The 22,665-nt window shown below is 40.0% G+C and overlaps 3 protein-coding genes across 3 annotated transcripts; 1 reads left to right on the top strand and 2 right to left on the bottom strand.

The window, feature by feature from the left end:
• The first annotated feature begins 3,936 nt into the window (after nt 1-3,936).
• On the top strand, nt 3,937-5,686 carry LOC311145369 (large ribosomal subunit protein bL35m-like). The gene is made up of 4 exons (XM_084181590.1): nt 3,937-3,986; nt 4,279-4,441; nt 4,724-4,868; nt 4,982-5,686. The coding sequence occupies exons 1-4, from the start codon at nt 3,956-3,958 to the stop codon at nt 5,168-5,170; spliced, it is 528 nt and encodes a 175-aa protein (XP_084037716.1). The 5' UTR covers nt 3,937-3,955; the 3' UTR covers nt 5,171-5,686.
• A 2,207-nt stretch (nt 5,687-7,893) lies between these two features.
• On the bottom strand, nt 7,894-15,503 carry LOC311146081 (receptor expression-enhancing protein 1-like; the record flags this gene model as incomplete). The annotated part of the gene is made up of 8 exons (XM_084182547.1): nt 7,894-8,146; nt 8,738-8,970; nt 12,245-12,416; nt 12,534-12,647; nt 13,113-13,233; nt 13,458-13,534; nt 13,737-13,809; nt 15,472-15,503. 8 exons carry the CDS (start codon nt 15,501-15,503, stop codon nt 8,072-8,074), a joined length of 897 nt encoding a protein of 298 aa, XP_084038673.1. The 3' UTR covers nt 7,894-8,071.
• Nucleotides 15,504-16,444: 941 nt separating this feature from the next.
• Nucleotides 16,445-20,337, bottom strand: LOC311145943 (charged multivesicular body protein 3). The gene is made up of 6 exons (XM_084182347.1): nt 20,168-20,337; nt 19,433-19,493; nt 19,038-19,217; nt 18,697-18,818; nt 18,288-18,402; nt 16,445-18,159 (listed from the first exon to the last, which is right to left on the bottom strand). The coding sequence occupies exons 1-6, from the start codon at nt 20,210-20,212 to the stop codon at nt 18,020-18,022; spliced, it is 663 nt and encodes a 220-aa protein (XP_084038473.1). The 5' UTR covers nt 20,213-20,337; the 3' UTR covers nt 16,445-18,019.
• Nucleotides 20,338-22,665: the final 2,328 nt, after the last annotated feature.

Below are 22,665 nucleotides of genomic sequence, written 5' to 3'. Positions count from 1 at the left end.
GTTATTGCCATAATGCAAGTTTATTAACAAAATGTATCTATTCAAACTCCGAGATCATATGGGGCATTGACGTTTCAGGAGGTTGTGTGTGTGTGCGAGCAAGACAACGCTCACCGGTTTCAGGATTGCGAACTAATTGTCCCAATCATACACCTTAGTAGTTGAAAGGTCATTTCATGATCACAAGGACCTCCGTTCCGCCAGCAAGAATAAGCAAGACCTAGGAAAAATAAGGTCGTGACCTCGGCGATTTTCCTTCAAAATATAAGTCCCGCAATGAAAATGGTATAAAAAATAATAAACAAATGGTCGCACTTAACATTTTATGAGGAATTTTTAGCAGACTTAACATTTTGTTCAACAATATGGGAAAAGGTAAAAAGTTAATTACCTTTATTGCACATGAGGACTATCGTTGACATTGTTAACAGCATTAAAAGTAATGATTCATAGATCGTTATCATGGTAACAACAGTAATACAAATAACAAAACATTATAATGCTACTATTAGTAATAACAAAAATATAATTATAATAATCAACTTTAAAAAACACTTTGAAATCTCATTGTTAATTAGCCCATTCATATTGCACAATGTTCATTAGGTTTTTCATATTGGCCATTCATATTGAACCATAAGTAGTAAAGGGCGTGTCCATTCTACTCCAGAGCACTTCTAGTTTCCAAATCCACAGAGTTCACATCCAGAGGAGCGTTGCTTCTCATGTTGAGGCCCTTAAAGAGTGGCTAATCAGCTTAAATCAAATCGTTTTTTGAAATTGGACATACCATACGCACCATATTTCTGAAAAACGATTGGATTTAAGCTGATTGGCCACTCTTTAATGACTGCAAAATGAGCAGTGATGCTCCTCTGGGTGTAAACCTGGTTTGTATTTTTTATTATGAACAATAAAACAAATACAAAAACAGAAATATACAAACAAGAGTACATAAACCTAACATAGACAGGTGTATTACATGTCGAGATACATTTCCAATTTGTCAAAAAGTTTTATGGTACATATTGCTTTTTTGTTTTTACACTGATCAATTCATAAATGTTTCAATTCTATCTTAAACAATGTGAAGAGGGGTTTGTTCTCCACCCACTTCATTTTATGGATAAAGAATCTTCCATGAAGGATAAACAAATTAACAATTAAAGTTAAATTGGGGTCCATATAATTTGGATCAAAATAAAACAAAATATCAGTCTTTCAAATTAACATTAATAGTAGTTTATTTTAAAAGAACATCTTCTAACTCCAAAATATTCTGACATAAGAACAGTCCCAAAATAAATGGTCAAGAGTCTCTGGGTCACAACCACAAAATAAACATTTGTTATCAATAGCAATTTTGAATCTGTGTACAATAAAGGTCTTTACAGGGTAGATTATATGAATGAGTTTGTATGATACTTCTTTCACCTTGTTAGATATACAATATTTCCCAGACAACAATACTTTGTTCCAGTTCACTTGTCCTAGAGCTGTATTCCAGTATATTCTAGCAGAGGGAATAGTAACATCTTGAGTTTTCTTATATATATGTTATTACATTTATAGTTTAAAATGTCAATTCCTTCTAGCTGAATTGAGGCTACAAAATCCTCAACAGTTGCACTTGGAGTATTGTTATATTCTCCTAAAAGTGGAATAGCACAATGAGGGACAGCTCTAACAACTATTTGAAACATTGTGTGTTCTCATGAATTCTGGATAATCATATAGTTGTCCATCATTATTTAATAATTGTTTAACCCAGATAATGCTGTTGTCAAACCAGTTCTGGAAAAACAAAGACTTGTTTTTGTATCTTATGTCTTTATAATTCCAGATTGTATATCTATGTGGGGAATGTTATGTTTGTACATGAGGTTCCAAGTTAGAAGTACTTTTTTATGAAAGTTAGCAAGCTCAATAGGGATCTTAATTTGAGTAAGAACTCTAGACCACCAATCTGTTGGAATATTAAATGAGGGATTATAGTCCAAATGCAATCCTTATTTCTTAAATATTTTTGTATCCATTTGATCTTTAAAATTATATTAGCGGTTTTAAAATCCAGAGCATTAAACCCTCCCTAACTTTGGGTGCTACATATTACCGCTTTTCTTAAATAATGAGGTTTATTCCTCCATATGAAGTTAAATAATTTTGTATCAACCATTTTAGTTACTGACAGAGGAACATCAAAGGCAAGGGAGGTATAAAGTAATCTGGACAGACTTTTAGATTTTGACAAAGTACACGTCCAGATAAAGAAAGATCTCTTAATAACTAGGAGTTAAATCTCTTTCCAATTTTCTCTACAGTAGGAGATACATTTAAATTGGCCCTTTCTTTATGATCTTTGCTAACTTTAATACCAAGATATGTGATCATATGGAGATCTTCCATAATGTGCTCATTGTAGTCTATCAAGTCCAATACTAGTCAACTGCGTTTATTTTCAGCAAACTTTATGTGTAAATATTTGTATGAACAGAACAAGATTCAACAACTGAGCCTGAAGGAAGGGTACCACATGAGGGAGGAGGATGTCTTCCCTGTAACACACAGCGTTGAGATTGCCTGCAATGACAACAAGCTCAGTCCGATGATGCTGTGACACACCGCCCCAGACCATGACGGACCCTCCACCTCCAAATCGATCCCGCTCCAGAGTACAGGCCTCGGTGTAACACTCATTCCTTCTGCGATAAACGCGAATCCGACCATCACCCCTGGTGAGACAAAACCGCGACTCGTCAGTGAAGAGCACTTTTTGCCCGTCCTGTCTGGTCCAGTGACGGTGGGTTTGTGCCCATAGGCGACGTTGTTGCCGGTGATGTCTGGTGAGGACCTGCCTTACAACAGGCCTACAAGCCCTCAGTCCAGCCTCTCTCAGCCTATTGCGGACAGTCTGAGCACTGATGGAGGGATTGTGCGTTCCTGGTGTAACTCGGGCAGTTGTTGTTGCCATCCTGTACCTGTCCCGCAGGTGTGATGTTCGGATGTACTGATACTGTTGTTACACGTGGTCTGCCACTGCGAGGACAATCAGCTGTCCATCCTGTCTCCCTGTAGCGCTGTCTTAGGCGTCTCACAGTACGGACATTGCAATTTATTGCCACATCTGCAGTCCTCATGTTTTTCATCGGCAGGGACTGGGAAACTGGTCAGAATTGAAGGAATGATGGATGGCTCTGAATACAGGGAAATGCTTGGGGGAAACCTGTTTCAGTTTTCCAGAGATTTGAGACTGGGACAGAGGTTCACCTTCCAGCAGGACAATGACCCTAAGCATACTGCTAAAGCAACACTTGAGTGGTTTAAGGGGAAACATTTAAATGTCTTGGAATGGCCTAGTCAAAGCCCAGACCTCAATCCAATTGAGAATCTGTGGTATGACTTAAAGATTGCTGTACACCAGCGGAACCCATCCAACTTGAAGGAGCTGGAGCAGTTTTCCCTTGAAGAATGGGCAAAAATCCCAGTGGCTAGATGTGCCAAGCTTATACATACCCCAAGAGACTTGCAGCTGTAATTGCTGCAAAAGGTGGCTCTACAAAGTATTGACTTTGGGGGGAGGGTTAGTTATGCATAGTTATGCACGCTCAAGTTTTCTGTTTTTTTGTCTTATTTCTTGTTTGTTTCACAATAACAAATATTTTGCATCTTCAAAGTGGTAGGCATGTTGTGTAAATCAAATGATACAAACCCCCCAAAGATCCATTTTAATTCCAGGTTGTAAGGCAATACTTTCTCAAGCCACTGTAATTGTGCCTTAATGTGTTTGGACCCCTGGAAGAGTCGCTGCTGCCTTGTGGGGATCCCTAATAAATACAAATACAAATAAATGTACGAAGTCTACAGGACGGAACTCTTATTCTGAAGGATTCCAAAAATCCGTGACCCGGAAGTACTTAGTTATTATTGCCTACTTCACAGCGGCATCATAAGAAACATGGCAGCCACAATGGCCAGGAACGTCCCTGGTATGTAACGTGTTGCTACATTATTGAGATAATACCTTTCAAAAGGTTTTGTGTAGGTTCTATAGCTAGCTGTTTTTCAATCATAATAGCTAATTTGTTGCCTAACAAGGCGACTTTCGTGGCTATTATTAGCGCAGCGCAGCCTAAGGTTATCCAATGCCAACGCTTACTCGTCATGATGCTAGCTAACTATATAGTTAGTGTGATGATAGTGAATATGTACTACCGTTATTAGCAGTGAACAAGATATGGCTTCCCTAATTTTAGAAATGTCTTTATTTTGCATGGACAGGCTTGATGAGGCCGTTGACTCTGTTTGCCAGGGGGCAGCAGATATGTCGGTTCTCCACCATAATCCATCGTCAAACCGTCCAGAGGTCTCTGCTCACTACTCCTACATGGGCTTCTCTGTCCGCCAAAGCCTTCCAGACACCCAAACCGAGCATCCTGCAACGGTGAGGGCTGGGCATACATACTGCTCATCAGATTCTGAATAGTTATATTTTGCAGATTCAATTCATCAAGTGTGATTAGCTTTTTTTTTCTTCTATTCATTTAGCTAGCTAGATAGCGTTTGTTTCAATTGTTTATTTGAAAGATGCATCAATCAATTAAATTCATAAGATGATGGCAGTAATATCCCGTGGCTTTGTTTGTTTGAATGACATGAAACTGCAAACGTAAAAAAAAAAAAAAAAAAGCATTTTACTCATTTGGGTGGGGCTTGGTTCTTGCAGGGTTGCGCCTCTCATTCCCAGCCTGGTCCAGCAGCCAATCAGAAACCTCACGTATATCAGCCTGAAAAAGGGGAAGAGGAAGTCTGTGAAGTCAGTCGTGAAGAGGTTCATGCGGCTGCACTGTGGCCTTTGGATTAGACGCAAGGTAATGTACAAGTCTCATTCTGTTTTCCTTAGGTTCTGAAACCATAAAGGTTGTGGCGTTGACTCTGTTTTTCCTCTGTCTTCGAATGGACACTTACTGCTGATTCTCAACAGGCTGGATACAAGAAAAAACTGTGGAAGAAGTTGCCTGCCAGAAAGAAGCGTTTAAGGGAGCATGTGTTTTGTAACAAAACACAGATTAAGCTCTTGGACAAAATGACCACTAAATTCTGGAAGAGGAGGAACTGGTTTGTCAATGATCCCTACAAGAAATATCATGAACGTGTCAACCTAAAAGTCTAATGGCTTGAAATGGCCTTCCCACCCTGAGACGTATGTAATTTGCAATTGATTAATCAAATTTCATTGTACACAGATGAGATCAAGAACATTGTTCACAGCATCATTTTGGTCAACGTAGAGTGAAACGCAGATTTGGGCAAATTTGCAATTGATAAATCAAATGGAAATATCACTGTCTTTTCAAAGTCGTTGAATAAATTATCGCAAATGCTTCTTGAATTGTATTACATATTTAAATATAATGCAAAAAAAATACATAAGCTATGGCATCACATTGTCTCGTGTGGCTCAGTTGGTAGAGCATGGCGCTTGCAACACCAGGGTTGTGGGTTTGATTCCCTACTGTAAGTCGCTCTGGATAAGAGCGTCTGCTAAATGACAAAAAATATATATATATTGGCTGTTATCAGTTTACCAACAGAAACACAGATGATACAGAGAAAGCACGTGTCATTTTAGCACGTCATTCCTGTCTCTGTCATATTTTTTCTTTTTAATAAATAGAGTTCAGACATGTTCCTCATACAATTTATTTGACTCAAGATTGTGGAAACATGTATTTTGTCCATGAGAATAACTTTCCTGACCTTGCCACAAAGTGCTTGAAAAGAATATTCAGCCACTTCAGAATCTATGTAAAATCGGCAAAGGCATTCAATGAAGCAAATAACTAAACTAATCCACCCAATGCTCTGTAGTAAATAATGTTCATATTTACTAAATAACAAACATCATCCAATGATGACTTTCCTTTATTGATGTGTACTACTAGCTAGCAACAAAAACATGATTCACTTTATTTTGTATCAATTTTTCTGATTTTGAAAAGGCAATCGCATTCCAACACATTAACAAACTACTAAAGTTGCAACAAGGATAAAATAAATTGTACCACATATGTAATCTCTGCCAACAAGTGTATACCTAAATATTTTTACCAGAAAGTGATTGAATTTGATGTAAACTCAACACACGTACCTGAGGAGAAGCCTTAATTTCTAATTTAAGCTACTGTATTGAGAACAGTGAACTAAAATGAATGCTGCCCAAACACCAAGCATAATTCACAGATTCAGTGACTCATTGTGTAATAGCCAAGAGGGTTCAATCTAAGTGAATTCACATACCTACAGTGCAAAAACGTTCATTTAAAGACAGACCGCATGTCACTCACTTTTGTTACTACCATTGGCAAAAACACTTTCTCGATATTCATGTAATTTACAAAAGGTTAGGAACCTGCCCACCTATAGTGTAATTGCTATGCCCTCACAGATTTGGCAACAGGCAGGTCTGAGAGAGGAATTAGAAATGAATCTCTTCACAATGGCTGGGAAAATACAGGTTGACAATTGTGGCTACATTGAGAAATGTAGAGTTTTGAGTAAGAAGCGTGAGTTGACAATTGCTCAATGAAAGCAGAGTATTGCACAGTGTTTTTAGACTCTGAGAAGGACCAGAGTATATAGCCCTCGCCACTGTATCTTTTGTTATACAATAGCTATACACTTCAAATAATATTTTGTGTGCTAAACCTGAAAATACTTAAATGTATAGTGATGTCTATACGACATGAATAACAAACTTTTACAAAACAATTGAATGACAGACTTGAATGCCAGATTAGTCATAAAGCGATTGAAAAGTCGATTGTCAACATTTCTGCTCCATAGAGCAATTTCTTTATTTGAATACTAACTAATCCCATATAATAATAATTTTGGTAATGGTAAATAACATGGTGATCAGTGAACCAAAAAAGGGAAAAAACATTCTTACAGTTCTGTTGTTTACTTTTTTGCCATTTCATGGTACTGGAACAGTTGCAGTAACTGAACAGTGCATGACATTAATCATAGTTATGGCCACTTGTAGAAAAAGCATAGAATTGCTTATGATTTTTCTCTCTGGAAGAATGTTTGTGATATTTTAGTGCTCGTTGCAAGAAATACAAGTACTGATATTACTGTTTCTGAAGTACCAGGTACTCACTGTTTTATTTGAATGGTTTAAGGCTTTATAAGCAAAGGTAAAGAGCTCTATTCAATCCGTATCGCGGAAGTTCAGCGTTACAGCGTGATTTAAATTTAAAGGCAATGTTAGCGCGTTAGCGGAGACTGCTTTCACGGTAAACGCTGCACATGTCGGCTCAATCAGACATTTCCTTTACATTTCTATTGCGCAATCTGTAATGCTTCAGCGATACAGATTGAATAGAGCCCTTACTTGTAGTTGGCTGACTCTTTTAGTTCCATTGCTAGTAGATTCATATAATCAGCATTTTTGAAGTCCTACCACAGCTATTTTATCTCATAAATAAATACCACCTTTGAGGAGTTATACTAACCTGACAGGACAATTAATTTCTGTTAAATTGTCAGTACAGATTGTATTTGCCAGGTCAAAGCTCACCCTACAAACCCAAGAGAGTGAGTGGACAACCAAATCCTTTACTTAGGGATTATTTCACCCTGCTACTCTCCTGATGACTGATGCCATCTCAGACAGTGACCAAGTAGCCACAAAAAGATGAAGTGACAATACATTCTGTTTTATGACATCACCTGACTAAGGACCAGAGACACATACATGCATTTGTCTCTAAACATAATATATAAAAAACTATCTAAATGATAAATACACACACATACAAAAACATATTCAATGACCGACCAATCAATCCAAATGTCTGTATGGTATGGAGCCCACTCTTGAGTGCTACCTTGATGGCACCCACCATCTGTCTCCTTTACAGTACAGTATGTGCCAGAGGTCATATATATTAAGATAGAGGGTCACAAGTCACTTTGGTTTCCTTATACTAAAACAAGGCTGCTTTATGCATTTAGCTTTTGGCCACATTTCCTTATTTACCCTCTTCTCCTCGCAGCTAACACAAAATCACATGCCTTCTCTGTTTGAAGACAGCTGGGCAATCCTGGATCTTGTGAGAGGCCTTATGTCTCTAGGAGGAGGCTGGAAAGAGAGAGACGGAAAAAAGAGAGATGGGGCACTGATTAACCATAACGGTTCTGAAAGCAGTAAATGCAACATTATTCCTGGTTTGTGGGCTGACAATGTTGATCTTGTCTGTCCGATATGCATGCTCTGTGTATCTCTACAGTCAGTTTGGGCACAAGATAAACACTCAGTAAATTATGAAAATATGATTTGACACATGGTAAAGAAAGCAATCGTGGAATGTTCTTGTCAGAGGCCTGTTCCAGCTTGTTTTCTAGGGAAATTGGGAAAACAATACATGCAATCAAATCAATACTTCCATTGCATTCAACAGCAAAGTCATAAAAGCAGTAAAACATTACTGAAAATAACATCAATTTACACACATCAGTCCACTAAAACTACAAATGCATATTAGAAACTAATTTGTATCATAACGGTACAACCAATTTCAGGCCAAAAATGATCTGCCGTCCTAATTTTTGCAATGATACCGTGCCACGCCACGAGAACCCAGTTAGAATTAGTGACTCGGTGTGTTAGTCACAGTCCAGTTCAGGGGCAGTTAGAACCACACACAGTAGGCCAGCCAGTTTAAAGGAGTACCTCAGGTGCCTTCCTCTTAATCAGCCTGAGCTGTGGGGTGCTTGTTGATGTTTCCCCCCCCATGTCCTCAGTCTGCTCTGGTGCAAGGGATGGAGGTGGAGAGGGCTGGGGGGTCAGAGAGGGTGAAGGAGGGAGTGTGGGTTTGGGGGGCGTAATAGGGTGGGACAGCAGCTCCTTAGTGTCACACTGGTCGAATCTCAACACCTCATACGCAGTCATATCCAAATCCTGCCCTGCACCGTGAGAAGCAACGGTGGTGAAAAATGAACAGACACATATCAGAATGTATGCTGAAAGCAGCAGTGAAAATGTTGTACTATAATTATTGAAGTGCTGTAGCGTCACTACAGTGAGGTTGTTATGAATTCACTTTCTAAGGGGCAGAGTAGGGTTGTTGTTGTTCTCTACACAGAGCACGGGAGCAGACATCAAAAGGACCATGTGTGCAGGCAGGGGAATAAGGACTAGAATAATGCTGAAAGATATGGGATACCCTCTCTCACAGAGCAATGCCATTAGGATGAGGACTCCTCTTCAGTGCCCTTCATTTAGTCTGCAGAATCATGTTGAGTACACTGGATTTCCATCTCATCATTCAATATGCCATGGAAACGGAAAGCAAAAGGCCAAAATAGCCTTTCATAACCCTGCTCTTTCAATATGAAGGACGCTGGTTGACCTATCAGCTAATATCATGTTGTTCTGAAAACACAGATAATCACATTGTAATTATTGTACAATAAGTGTGTGGTAAATTAACGAAACATGTTTTTCAAACATAATTGGAAAACTTGTTAATGATCCACATACAGTACAGCCACTTACAGTTACAGTCATCCACAACAAAAAATGTTAACAGAGCGACGGTGCAAAAGCATTCTTTTTCACCTTGTGGCTATTAATAACCTCTTGGAAAATAGACTCATCAATCCAAACAAAGTAAATCTCAAAGAAACTTTAGGACTGTACAACACATACCGTATAATGAGACATGAAACATTGAACTAGTATGGCCAACAAAGAGCAGGCTCTGGTCATTCTATGATAAAAGCTAAACGTGAATCATTCCTAGGTGGGTCTAGAACAGTGGTATTCAAAGTCAAGGGAATTGCAGTGGGGTTGCCCAAAATTAAGAATACAGAATTTTTTCATGAGACAATATACAAATGTTTTTGAGAAAAATCATTTGAAAAATACAATTTCAGTGAGTAAATGTATTTATTGGTTCTCTTAATTTTGATAAGAGAGAAAATGTAATGAATTGAAGGTTATTTATTTATGTGAAAATCTAAATGGACCGATTTTAATGTTGTGTCGTCAGATTTGGGGTTTGAAAGTTTGAATACCACTGGTCTAGAGCCTGCCTGGCAGCCCTGTGGAGACTGACCTGCAGTCAGGGAGCGTCACAAACAGGAATAGAGATGTGGGGTTAGGGGGACTAAGGAAAGTCAGGGCACATAACTATTATCTTCAGGCTTAAACAGGAAAGAGGCCATATGATAATGTTTGTTTACGCAGAGGAAACAGACCTGTTTTCAGCAGTGCCAACATTTCTAATGCCTTTACTTTGAAACAATGAGCAATACTAAGCAGTAAGGTAAATATGTTACTAACTAGGGAGTTCAACTGTGAAATATGATTTACTCTATTAGGCCGTACTAGTACACATGCTAGAGGTGTACACATTGCCAATCGTACAGTGCATTCGGAAAGTATTCAGACCCCTTCCCTTTTTCCACATTTTGTTACGTTACAGCCTTATTCTAAAATGGATTAAATAAATACAAATCCTCAATCTACACATAATAAATACACCCATAATGACAAAGCGAAAACAGGTTTTTAGAAATGTTTGCACATTTATAAATAAATAAAAACAGAAATACGCTATTTACATAAGTATTCAGACCCTTTGCTATGAGACTCGAAATGTAGCTTAGGTTTAGCTTAGGTGCATCCTGTTTCCATTGATCATCCTTGAGATGTTTCTAAAACTTGGGAGTCCACCTGTGATAAATTCAATTGATTGGACATGATTAGGAAAGGCACACACCTGTCTATATAAGGTCCCACAGTTGACAGTGCATGTCAGAGCAAAAACCAAGCCATGAGGTCGAAGGAATTGTCCGTAGAGCTCCAAGACAGGATTATGTCAAGGCACAGATCTGAACAAGGGTACCAAAAAAATTCTGCAGCTTTGAAGGTCCCCAAGAACACAGTGGCCTCCATCATTCTTAAATGGAAGAAGTTTGGAACCACCAAGACTCTTCCTAGAGCTGGCCGCCCGGCCAAACTGAGCAATCGGGGGAGAAGGGCCTTGGTCACGGAGGTGACCAAGAACCTGATGGTCACTCTGACAGAGCTCCAGAGTTCCTCTGTGGAGAAGGGAGAACCTTCCAGAAGGACAACCATTTCTGCAGCACTCCACCAATCAGGCCTTTATGGTAGAGTGGCCAGACGGAAGCCACTCCTCAGTAAAAGGCATATGACAGCCCGCTTGGAGTTTGCCAAAGGCACCTAAAGGACTCTCAGACCATGAGAAACAAGATTCTCTGGTCTGATTAAACCAAGACTGAACTCTTTGGCCTGAATGCCACGCGTCACGTCTGGAGGAAACCTGGCACCATCCCTACGGTGAAGCATGGTGGTGACAGCATCATGCTATGGGGATGTTTTTCAGCAGCAAGGACTGGGAGACTAGTCAGGATCAAGGGCAGATGAACGGAGCAAAGTACAGAGAGATCCTTGATGAAAACCTGCTCCAGAGTGCTCAGGACCTCAGACTGGGGCGAAGGTTCACCTTCCAACAGGACAATGATCCTAAGCACACAGCCAAGACAACGCAGGAGTGGCTTCGGGACAAGTCTCTGAATGTCCTTGAGTGGCCCAGCCAGAGCCCGGACTTGAACCCGATCGAACATCTCTGGAGAGACCTGAAAGTAGCGGTGCAGTGACGCTCCCCATCCAACCTGACAGAGCTTGAGAGGATCTGCAGAGAAGAATGGGAGAAACTCCCCAAATACAGATGTGCCAAGCTTGTAGCGTCATACCCAAGAAGACCTGAGGCTGTCATCGCTGGTAAAGGTGCTTCAACAAAATACTGAGTAAAGGGTCTGAATACTTATGTAAATGTGATATTTCCGTGTTTTATTTTTATACATTTGCAAACATTTCTAAAAACCTGTTTTTGCTTTGTCATTATGGGGTATTGTGTGTAGATTGATGAGGGGAAAAAACTATTTAATCCATTTTAGAATAAGGCTGTAACGTAACAACATTTGGAAATAGTAATGGGGTCTGAATACTTTCCGAATGCACTGTATCTACCCTTTTCAGTGTTACCATATTGCTACTTAGCTATTACCTGGTAGTTATCTAAGAGGTGATCAAATTGTCTTATGGGAAAATGATGTGCAATAGGATCATCTCATCCTGACACTGGCTGTGTCATTCGTTCTGTCTGTATCCTGGTTAGTGATGTAAGTGTATGTGGCAGTATAGTCTCACCCTTGGTGTAGCCACTCTCTGACTTGCTGCGCATCATGGTCTTGGCCCTCTGTTGTCCAGCTGCAGACTGGGTGGAGACAGATCCAGAGTCCATCTCAGTTTGGTCGGACTGGTAGGCAGACAAGTCATGCATGCTGAAACTTCGTAGTCTATCTGACAGTACTCCTTGGCTCTGGGGTGGGAGACAAAATACATGAACACTATGAATTATCTATATGAATACAGAAAAACATCACTTCACCCCACCATTCCCCCAGGACACATCAGAAATTAAAATAGTAAGCATTACCTTTGTCGCAGCCAGGACTGCAGCTGTGGCTGCTACATTCAAACCTTTCCTCCCAAAAGTCACCAGAGTATCGTAGCTTTTGTCCTTTGCTTGGCAGAGATAGTCATCAATATCCTGGACAGAGAGAAAAACACATTACTTGTGTTTTTATTGGCAGGCCATGTGAAAAACACATTCATAGATTTGATGTACTGTATGTAAACAATAAATGTTGTGACTATTTGTAATGAACATGGTCTCTATCTGTCTTGAGATTGCTCTTTAGCAATGTATATGTTTCTTCACACATAAAGAGTGGACATCTTGATTGTCTTTTAGAATCAGTGTTATTGTTATTTTCATATGACAGTGGGTCCCTGTGTTGGTCCCCTCTCAACTCTGACGTGTGCCGTTTCCTTCCTGCCCATCACCCAAAACATGACCAGCTAGGACAATCCAACCTCTCCCTTGGATAATTGATCACAGCAAACTCTGTCATTAAAATTATTAGCAGAGCATTTAAAGCATATATAATATAGAAGACACCTCATAATACATTTCAAGAGGACAAAAAAAAAAGTACTAATGCACTGGTCTCACCTTCTCTTTTGAAGATAGTGTTGGGTGAACAAACTTCCTGTATAGAACACTGGACCCCTTTGTGTAGGGAGACAGTAACCATACCACAAAGGCAATCTTCAGCTCATAATAGAAAGGAACCCTACAGTGAAGGGAAGAATAATACAGTGATCAGAGCATTCATAAAATCTATACTCCATTACAACACCATCATTAGTCTTATGACTATCCTATGTTGGCTAATGTTATGTGACTCAGTACTATTTCAGAACAATATTTTGGACATCATAACTAATTATATGAAATCAAGTGAAATAATAATATACATAAACAAAATAGGTGTTTTATAATACACCATTAACTTACCAACAGATAAATATATCTGTGATGGTTTCCATGGTGGTGAATAGTGCAAATATGATCCAGTACATCATCCATTTCACCTTTAAAATCAAAATAACTATCACAGTTAGTCTGATACATAATAGTTCAGAATATTAAACTCAATTCTAATAAATCCTGGTTTAAGTAATTCAGTCCAAGAGTTGGCTGGGTCTGTGAAACTGGCCCATAATATGCCCAGACTATGGCATGTTACTGTTTGGTTTCATTGTCACTTTTTTTCATAATGTTGCTAATACTCACATATTCCTTCACATCCTTTGACTTGACAGCTTTGTATGAGGAGTATGCAGGATATAATGTGCCAAATACAAGCCTGGAAAACACAAAACATGTCATTAGCCTATGCAATAAGTGCTTGTCCAGCACATCCACACACATTTATGGGGATAAAAGCAAATAAAACTCAATAGTAAAAACTGTCCAAAGTAGGCTACAGCAACTGACAGCAGTTCACAATTGAATTGCCATTATCTATCCTCTGACTCCCCAGTCCTGGGTATTGGGTTTATGACGAATTGACTGTGTTAAAACTGTTTTAGATTTGATTGAATGCATAATGTTTATATAAACAAATAATAAATCAACAGGGAGTGGCTCATATTCCCAAGAAATTGTGAGTGAGTATCTGAGAACCATCCCATGCGCATTTCCTTTGCGCCAAAATCCCATTGCCATCAGAGACCCCGCGAGATAAGTCCGAGTTTTACGTGCGCAAGTGATTTCCAATTCCGCCCATATTGTTGAATGTGTAATTGACATGAAGACACTCATATTTTCAACAACAATTCAAACTAATGGGAGCACATTTAAAATTCGAACTTATTAAACAAGGCCACACGAGGACTACACCTGTGTGGGACTGTATATCTTTCGGACAGGGGGACCCCTTGTCTTGAAGCAACAGTATGGCAACAGCTGAGTGTGACCTGCTTAAATTACTGACGTATATAGGCCTACACTGGCTTGTCCTGTATAACCATACAGTTGTTACACCCACAAGGTCACTCAAAACAAAATGCATTCAGTGTTTCTGCTTAAGACCTCAAAATAACAAATAAAATGTTGTGTTGGATAGTCTATATAGAGCTTTGAATGCCAAGACAGACAGAAAGAAGACACTTGGAGCCTCATGTCTGAAACAGCAATGTAATATGATATTGTAACCTAAATTTAATTTACGTGCTATTTTGAGATTTGGCTAACTCCAAGTCTATATGTTGTGAACACGTTTAATCATTTCGCCATATTACAACACAATAGAAATGGCCAGTGGAGCCTATAATTCTGCTTCCATAGATTAACGTGCTTAAATATTCAGATGGCTCAGAACATTTGTGGCAATAAAGTCTTAGAATTATATGCAACACTTGTATTGTAACCTGAGAGGGTTGACCCATCCCTTTGTTTTCCAAATAAAGGACATCAAGTATCATAAAATAGCTCTGCTTACCACTGCTCTGTGCTTTATAAAAGCATTTTATTCAGTTATATTTGCTTTTACTGCATGAAATCCCCTATCGATGGCAGCATTCTTGTTGCTTGATCATTTCCAACATGCATAGCTCTGCATGAGCAGACATATATCAATAGAAATATACATATTTAATTTGGGCAATCACGTAATTCTTTGTCTGGAATATAATCGCATGTAAATACATAATAGGCTAAACAAAATATTCACCGACCTTTAAATGTGATATGACAATTAAATCAAATAATGTGCGCCGAAATGGCAAAAACCCCATTCTTTAAATAAGGAATAACACAGTCATAAACAGAGCACAATATTCTGTCTCGTCTCAAACCCCAGAGTCACCATCTCTGCTTAGAAATAAGACGTAGCCTAAATAGGCTATAAAGCCGCCACTGCTGTCATGCACCTTGTGTCACAGAAAAAAAACGCATATTTACAGCAAACGGCATTATCTCGAGTTGGGATTTTTATGAAAGAAGAATGTGATAAAAAATAACTTACACCACAAGTCTAGAGATTATCCAAGAAACCATTGCGCTGAGAAGGTAACGGAACGTGCTGTCAACAGGGAGGAGTTTCCTTCTTGAGCGTTGGCAGTTGCCATTTGACAGCAGCGTCAGCGAGGACCAACCACGGCGTCAAACGGTGCGCTGCACGCAGACATGAACGTGATACAGAATAAACAGTTTTGAGTCTATTGAAATAATTACTGGCCTAACTACCTGATGTTGTTTGAATTAATGTAAATACATCATTTAAAAATGTAACACTATAACTAGGAAGATTGTGAGGTTGTAATGATAACACCAATATCAACCACCTTCTGGGAAATAGAGGGCCTGGATCTGGAAGAAAAAGAAAGTGAGCAGACCAGGCAGGGTAAGTGCTATTCAGAATCCTAAACGCTACCCTAACCATTTTAAATTTCAACTTCAATAGAGGGTTGAGACATCCCAAGGATCCCAGATAGCATGGACCAGGCAGTGTGGATTAAACGTCTCAATAGCATAGCAAACTATGATTGCAAAACACATGTAAGTGTTCAGTTTCAGAAACAATACTAATTCAATAAAATCCACTGCTATTAGTTGAAGCTTGTAAATCATTTTTGGGAGTTTTCCCTAAAACATGAGACAGCGCTTTTTTGACTGGTAACCTACATATCAACAGTCAGAGGATCGAGATAAGACTTTGGTTACATTACACACAAAGGCTGCTGAGGGAGGGCTGTGGCTGGTAGAAAGCTAATCCATTTGAAGCCAAGGGAAAAGCACCCCAGAGCAAAGTTTAGCTCCAAGACTATCTCAGTCTTGAATGTGTTTTCACAGTAGTTGCTCTTTCCCATAAAATAAAGCAACAAAAGTAAAGTGACCTACCAACCGAACCAAACACATTTGTCCACTTTTTCCTTTCATCCTACTCTTCTATTTTCCTTAACTTTCAGGTAACATTCAAGTATGGAGAGAGGCCAGGCAACAGTAAAATCATCCATGTTTATTTCCTTAATTTCCTGGCCACATAAAAAACAAAAGTATGCACAGAAGAAAACAACCCATAACACACAGGGTCTGAAATGAGACTAACAAATCAGATTTTTTACTGAATAAGCACAACAACTTTAAGGACTTTGAGGCCAACAATACACAGTTAAAGAAGCAGGATCTCAACGTACAAAATCGGTTAGAATTTGCGTTCCTTCTTTACCCCTCCAAACAACATTACAGAAGACAATAATAATAATAAAGATAGATATGCACTGTACATATAATCTTTAAAAGAGAAGTTTGCTTTTTAGTTCTAGTGTTTCAAATGCTGAAAGTAAATTAAATACATTGAGTGTACAAAACATTAAGAACACCTGCTCTTTCCATGACAGACTGACCAGGTGAAAGCTATGATCCCTTATTGATGTCACTTGTTAAATCGACTTCAAATCAGTGCAGATGAAGGGAGGAGACAGGTTAAATAAGTATTTTTAAGCCTTGAGACAATTGAGACATGGATTGTGTATGTGTGCCATTCAGAGGGTAAATGGGCAAGACAAAATATTAAAGTGCCTTTGAACAGGGTATGGTAGTAGGTGACAGGCGCACCGGTTTGTGCCAAGAACTGCAACACTGCTAGGTTTTTAATGCTCAACAGTTTCCCGTGTGAATCAAGAATAGTCCACCACCCAAAGGACATCCAGCTAACTTGACACAACTGTGGGAAGCATGGAATGTTTTCAACACCTTGTAGAGTCCATGCCCCGACGAATTGAGGCTGTTCTGAGGGCAAAGGGTGGGGTGCAACTCCTTATTAGGAAGGTGTTCCTAATGTTTGGTATACTCAGTGTATATTGTATTACATTTAGATAGATTTCTGAACTAGATCAGAGTAGTGATGGATTAAAGTTATTAACATCGTGGATTAAAGTTTAATGAACACTAAAATGTGATGAGTCACTCATTTAATATCGCAATGCAGAGCAAGACGTTTCCATTACGGATTAGATATGTCAGTGACCGGCTCAGAGTAAGTCTCTGTCCACTAGGCACAGACGTCAACTCATCGTCTATTCCATGTTGGTTCAACGTAATTTAATTGATTTGACGTGGAAACAACATTGATTCAACTTGTGTGTGCACAGTGGGTAGTTAATCCAACCAATTGCAGGATGAAGCCTCAGCTTCCCCAAAATAATCAGACCACACTCAGCACTTTAGATACGCATGAGCCTTTCTTATTTTCAGCGATCTTGGGATTCATATATATCTTTGCAACGTTGGGTATACAGTCACCACACTTTGGGTGATTTATGGGCTTACCCAGCTTATATGTAAGGTCATAAAAGCCAACTTTCATAAGAATAGATCTGATATGTTATTTAGCCCTAAGCATTGAAAAGTTCTCAGCCCAAAGCTAATCAAAAATAATAATGTGAAAGAAAGAGACTAAATGTATTTGAGAAGAAACTAGGTAAACCCTAGAGTAGACCAAAATTGTCTTTGTACATCCTTGGGAAGGCAAAAAGGCTTTAAGGGGACAAAAAGAGGTCAAAAGGTCAATCTTAGCTCCTTAAGGCTGCCAGTCTAGACTGCATCTCCTCAATGTCCTCCTCCGACTCATCCTCTGAGGCTGCGGCTGCCGCAGGAGGCTCCATTTCAGGCAGGGCATCTGTGACTTTGCTGGGCGCTTTGCCAAGGGCACCTAAAATGGAACAAACCACCATGTACAACATTTTATTTTTTACCCTCAGCCCCTGCCAGACAGGTGATAATTTACAGCCCCACACAACTGTTTGAGACCAGTTTCATTACCAGAGGGACTGTCTTTACCTGCTGTGATCTCAAAGAGGATCTTATCAACTTCTGCCTCCGCTGCCTCCTCCATCTCATCATCATCCTCCATGCTTTCAAAGGTATCCTCCAGCATCTCCTCTATGATACCAGCCTGTGGGACATAACACCAAAAGGTTATATCAATACTCAAACAGTATTTATTAATTTAAACATTGTTATTCTTCAATATACATTTAAACAGTGCATAATATTGTTGGTTATATGAATTGTATGTTTGTAGCTTCAGATCGTAGCAGTGGTTAAAAACTGGACAGCTTCCCCGAGTCTCTCTAAAGAGGGCTACACACTGGTACGTGACGCAGCAGCAATAGACATGAGCAGTGATCGATTTATGTTCCCAACAGTAACAAAGCGGCCACAGTGAGTCAGCGGATATGCGACTGACCTTCATCATCTCCTTGGACAGCTCCCTCATGGTGCCCTGGATCTCTGGGATCTTCACTAAGCTCTGCATGGCTTTCATGACCTCTGTGCTCTTCTGAAGGGCGCCAGCTACACGCAATAAAGCTGGAAAAATAACAGCAGTCACACACCAGACACCACCCCTTCGTAATGTAACACGTACATATTCATATTAGGGCCATGACTTGACCTGACCAGAAAAAACTATGCACCCCTACTAGCGTCCAGAGTTACAAAGCATTTCTATTAATTTGTCATCAACTGAACTTATCCTGGGCATTTTGTAGCTGGTGGTGCTACATCAGTAGTTTCCTTCACACTCACAAAGCTGGTTCTTCATGCTGAGAAGTACAGAGTTCATTTGGGCTTTGGAGGCATAAAGTTTGCTGACTGCACGCTTCGACTGTATCATCTCTTTTGCAAGAACCACACACACGTCCCTGTGTCCCTTTTTAGCAGCATCTTTGATGGATCTCTTTACCTTCTCCTCCTCCCTCTGAATGTCTGAGATAGGAGAGGAACAATGAGAGACTGCTAATATAATGTAATATAACAAACTAATGTAGAACATTATGACAGAAGTTTGACAGCAGATTTCCTTGGTATTTATAATGTTATAGTGTATTGTTTTCGTATTGAAAATGATTTGCTCTCTGGCATTCTTAAACCAACATTGGACTAGGCTTCACATAAGGTAGCCTTAAAGTACTTCTTCTCACCTCGAATTTGTCTGTCAATCACTCTCATCTCCTTCCTGATTTTGAGTGACCATTCATTTACCTTCAATGATAGAAAAAAAAAGTGAATTAAGCTTTAGCAAATCACTAAGTCAAATATGACATTAATCAGACGTGTCATTCACTGTCAAGCTTAAGGAAATGTCGTGTAAACAATACTTTTTTCTTCTTCGGTGTACATTTGAGACAGAACCATGAAAAGTGACGTTAGATTTCTGGTCGTTTGTTTACATCAGAGGATGGTGCTGGCTGCTAGCTAGCTGCTGCTACCGTGTAAATGAGCAACAGGCCAGCAACTAGCCATTGCATTTTTGGGAATAAAGTTTGTAAATATAGGCTACATATTCTTCCAATACAAGTAGCTAGCAAAGAAGCACTTATATTGAAGGCCACAACAAGCTAGCTAGCAAGTTAGGGTTAGCTACTGTGTGGCAAACAATCAAACTCAAATGCTAATGTTCGCAACCATTGGCTAGCGTTAGCTAACTCGTAAACTGCCTTAGTAAACGTTAGCTAGTTACATTACAATACAACGTTTTTTGATTCAAGTTTAAATACGACGGAGGTCATGAGGAGAGGATAAACGTCGCCCTAGCTACAGTACCATAAATAAACAGAGCAAGCTAGCCTAGCTGCTAGGTACTGTAGCTAGCTTAGAATGAGTTGTTTGGCTAGCTGTCAAGCTCGCGTCGCCCCTCACCAGAAGCCTTCACTTACCAAGTATTTTGGTGGTTTATCTTGTGTTTTTCCGAACAGTCCCATTTTGATTACAACGAGTACGTTAGCTAACCTAGCTAAGCTGGTAATACAGAAAACAACTGAAACATTAGCATACACCTTCTACCACTTCCGGATTCCAAGCTACGCCACTTCGTCTCCCAGGCCACGTTCCAATACGTCAATGCGCCACCCGACATACTTCTTCTTCTGTGGGTTTTATGGCGGACTACAACCCAAAAAGGTGTATTGCCGCCACTAACTGGACGGGTTGAAACCAAAACAAGGTCAAAATAAAATCCATACGTGATAGGGAAACTAACTTAATCCACCCAAATTAAAATAGTACATTGACAAAACAAAACTCCCACTTCTTCCAATTCTCCATATCTCCCTTCTCAGGCTCTAGGGCCTGAGATGGTGGTACGGCTTGTGACAATATTCCATGTTACTTTTTCGCTGAGAAATCTTTCAGCCCCAGGAACCACGCCGCTGCTTCCACAATGATTTCTATCTTCCTGAACCTTCTCTCCACCTTGGCAGTGCCATTTATCACTATAGCTATAAAGGCCACAAAGTCCACCTTCTTAACCTTTAAAATGTCAGGATCCTGCTGGTGAAAGGCAACCCTTGTAGCGAAGGCCTATCCACCACCATGGACTATTCAAGTGCACCATTCAAACCCTCAACCCTTTTAACAGTTGCTGCATACGATATGCTCTGGATAGCCCTGACTTTGGCCACCTCATTCTCTTCGACCCTTGTGGGGCATTCAAAAGATGTGGCTTCAAGGTTCCCACCACAATTGCAACATGTCACATTTTCATCACTTTTATAACACATGATATTATATTTTCCACAACTTGGACATCTCAGCTTCTCCCTTCTGCAAACACTTGAAACATGAACAAAAGCTTTGCAATGATCACACTGCATTGGTCTTGGGATAAATGCTCTGACTCTGTAGTTAATATACCCTAACTGCACTTGAGTAGGGAGAGACTCCATATCAAAAAACTAAAGAACAGATACTCTTCACTTCTTCTTCATTCACCACACGATCCATCCGACCTGCATCAATCACTCCAGGAATATTTTTCATCTTTTCAACATCTACTTCCCACGAGACTCCAGATATAACCCCCTTGAGGGGTGCCCTGTTCCTAAGAGACACACACGATACTTCAAACTTATCAAATCGGTTGAGACGCAAGACACGTTTCTTCTGATCCTGAGAAGCACAAACAATTAAAACCAGCCCGCCTCTCATGATCCTCACAGCCGTCACTATACCCAGTACTCTCTCCACCAGTTTGGATATCTCAAATGGATTCCTCAAGATTGGTTATTCGATCAGCTGCTCCTCATTTACAAACCGTACTCCTACAAGATACGAAGTGACATTCTCATCACTATACTCTACTTTGCTCTGTTTTCCTTTCTTTTGGACAATATTCAAATTCTCCTTGATTCTACCGCCATTAGATTCAGAATCCACTTCATCATCCGCTTCCGCCATCTTTTTTCCATCTGACGTTCTACGCATCAGCATCTGTTCTGCTAATTTCCGGCAAATTAGAACCACCTTCCGCCCCTACTGACATACAATGTCCATCAGATGAGTGAACTGAGTGGCGCAGTGGTCTAAGGCACTGCATCGCAGTGCTAACTGCATCGCAGTGCTAACTGTGCTACTAGAGATCCTGGTTCGAATCCAGGCTCTGTCGCAGCCGGCCGCGACCGGGAGACTCATGGGCGGCGCACAATTGGCCCAGCGTCGTCCAGGGTAGGGGAGGGAATGGCCGGCAGGGATGTAGCTTAGTTGATAGAGCATGGCGTTTGCAACGCCAGGGTTGTGGGTTCGTTTCCCATGGGGGGCCAGTATAAAAATATAAAAAATGTATTCACTAACTGTAAGTCGCTCTGGATAAGAGCGTCTGCTAAATGACTAAAATGTAAATGTAATGTAAAATGAACTCTTCTTCTTCGGTGGGGTTTATCGGCGGTTAGCATCCAACGTTATGGTGCATTACCGCCACCTACTGTACTGGAGTGTGGGCCAGCAACAGGGAGAAACTAAATCCTACCTGCCAGCCCCGTTGCTCTTTAAAAAGATAACAAAATATTTGAGACTATATCTAATGACGTTCCACTCAATATACTCTTTAAACTAATTTCCTGCATCCCCTTCTCCCTCATACTAGATCTCAGCCTCTCGCTTTCCTTCTGATACTGCCCACACTGTAGCAATACATGCTCCACAGTCTCTGTTTCCTGGCAATAATCAAACTTTCCTGTCACATTTAAGGTCTTATTCAACTGGCTGTGTCCCACACTTAATCTAGTAAAAATAGCTTCCTCTCTTCTGTCCCTTCCTGCCGTCCTCCCTCCCCGACTTTACTTGAAATAAATGCCTGCCCTTAGTATCTCTATTCCACTGCTCCTGCCATCTCTGCACCATCACTGTCCATATCAGGCTTTTTGCCTTTGCCTTGCTC

This window comes from Coregonus lavaretus, assembly GCF_964263955.1.
Source record: "Coregonus lavaretus genome assembly, chromosome: 18".
NCBI lineage: Eukaryota > Metazoa > Chordata > Actinopteri > Salmoniformes > Salmonidae > Coregonus > Coregonus lavaretus.
This window is presented reverse-complemented; position numbering and strand designations above follow the sequence as displayed.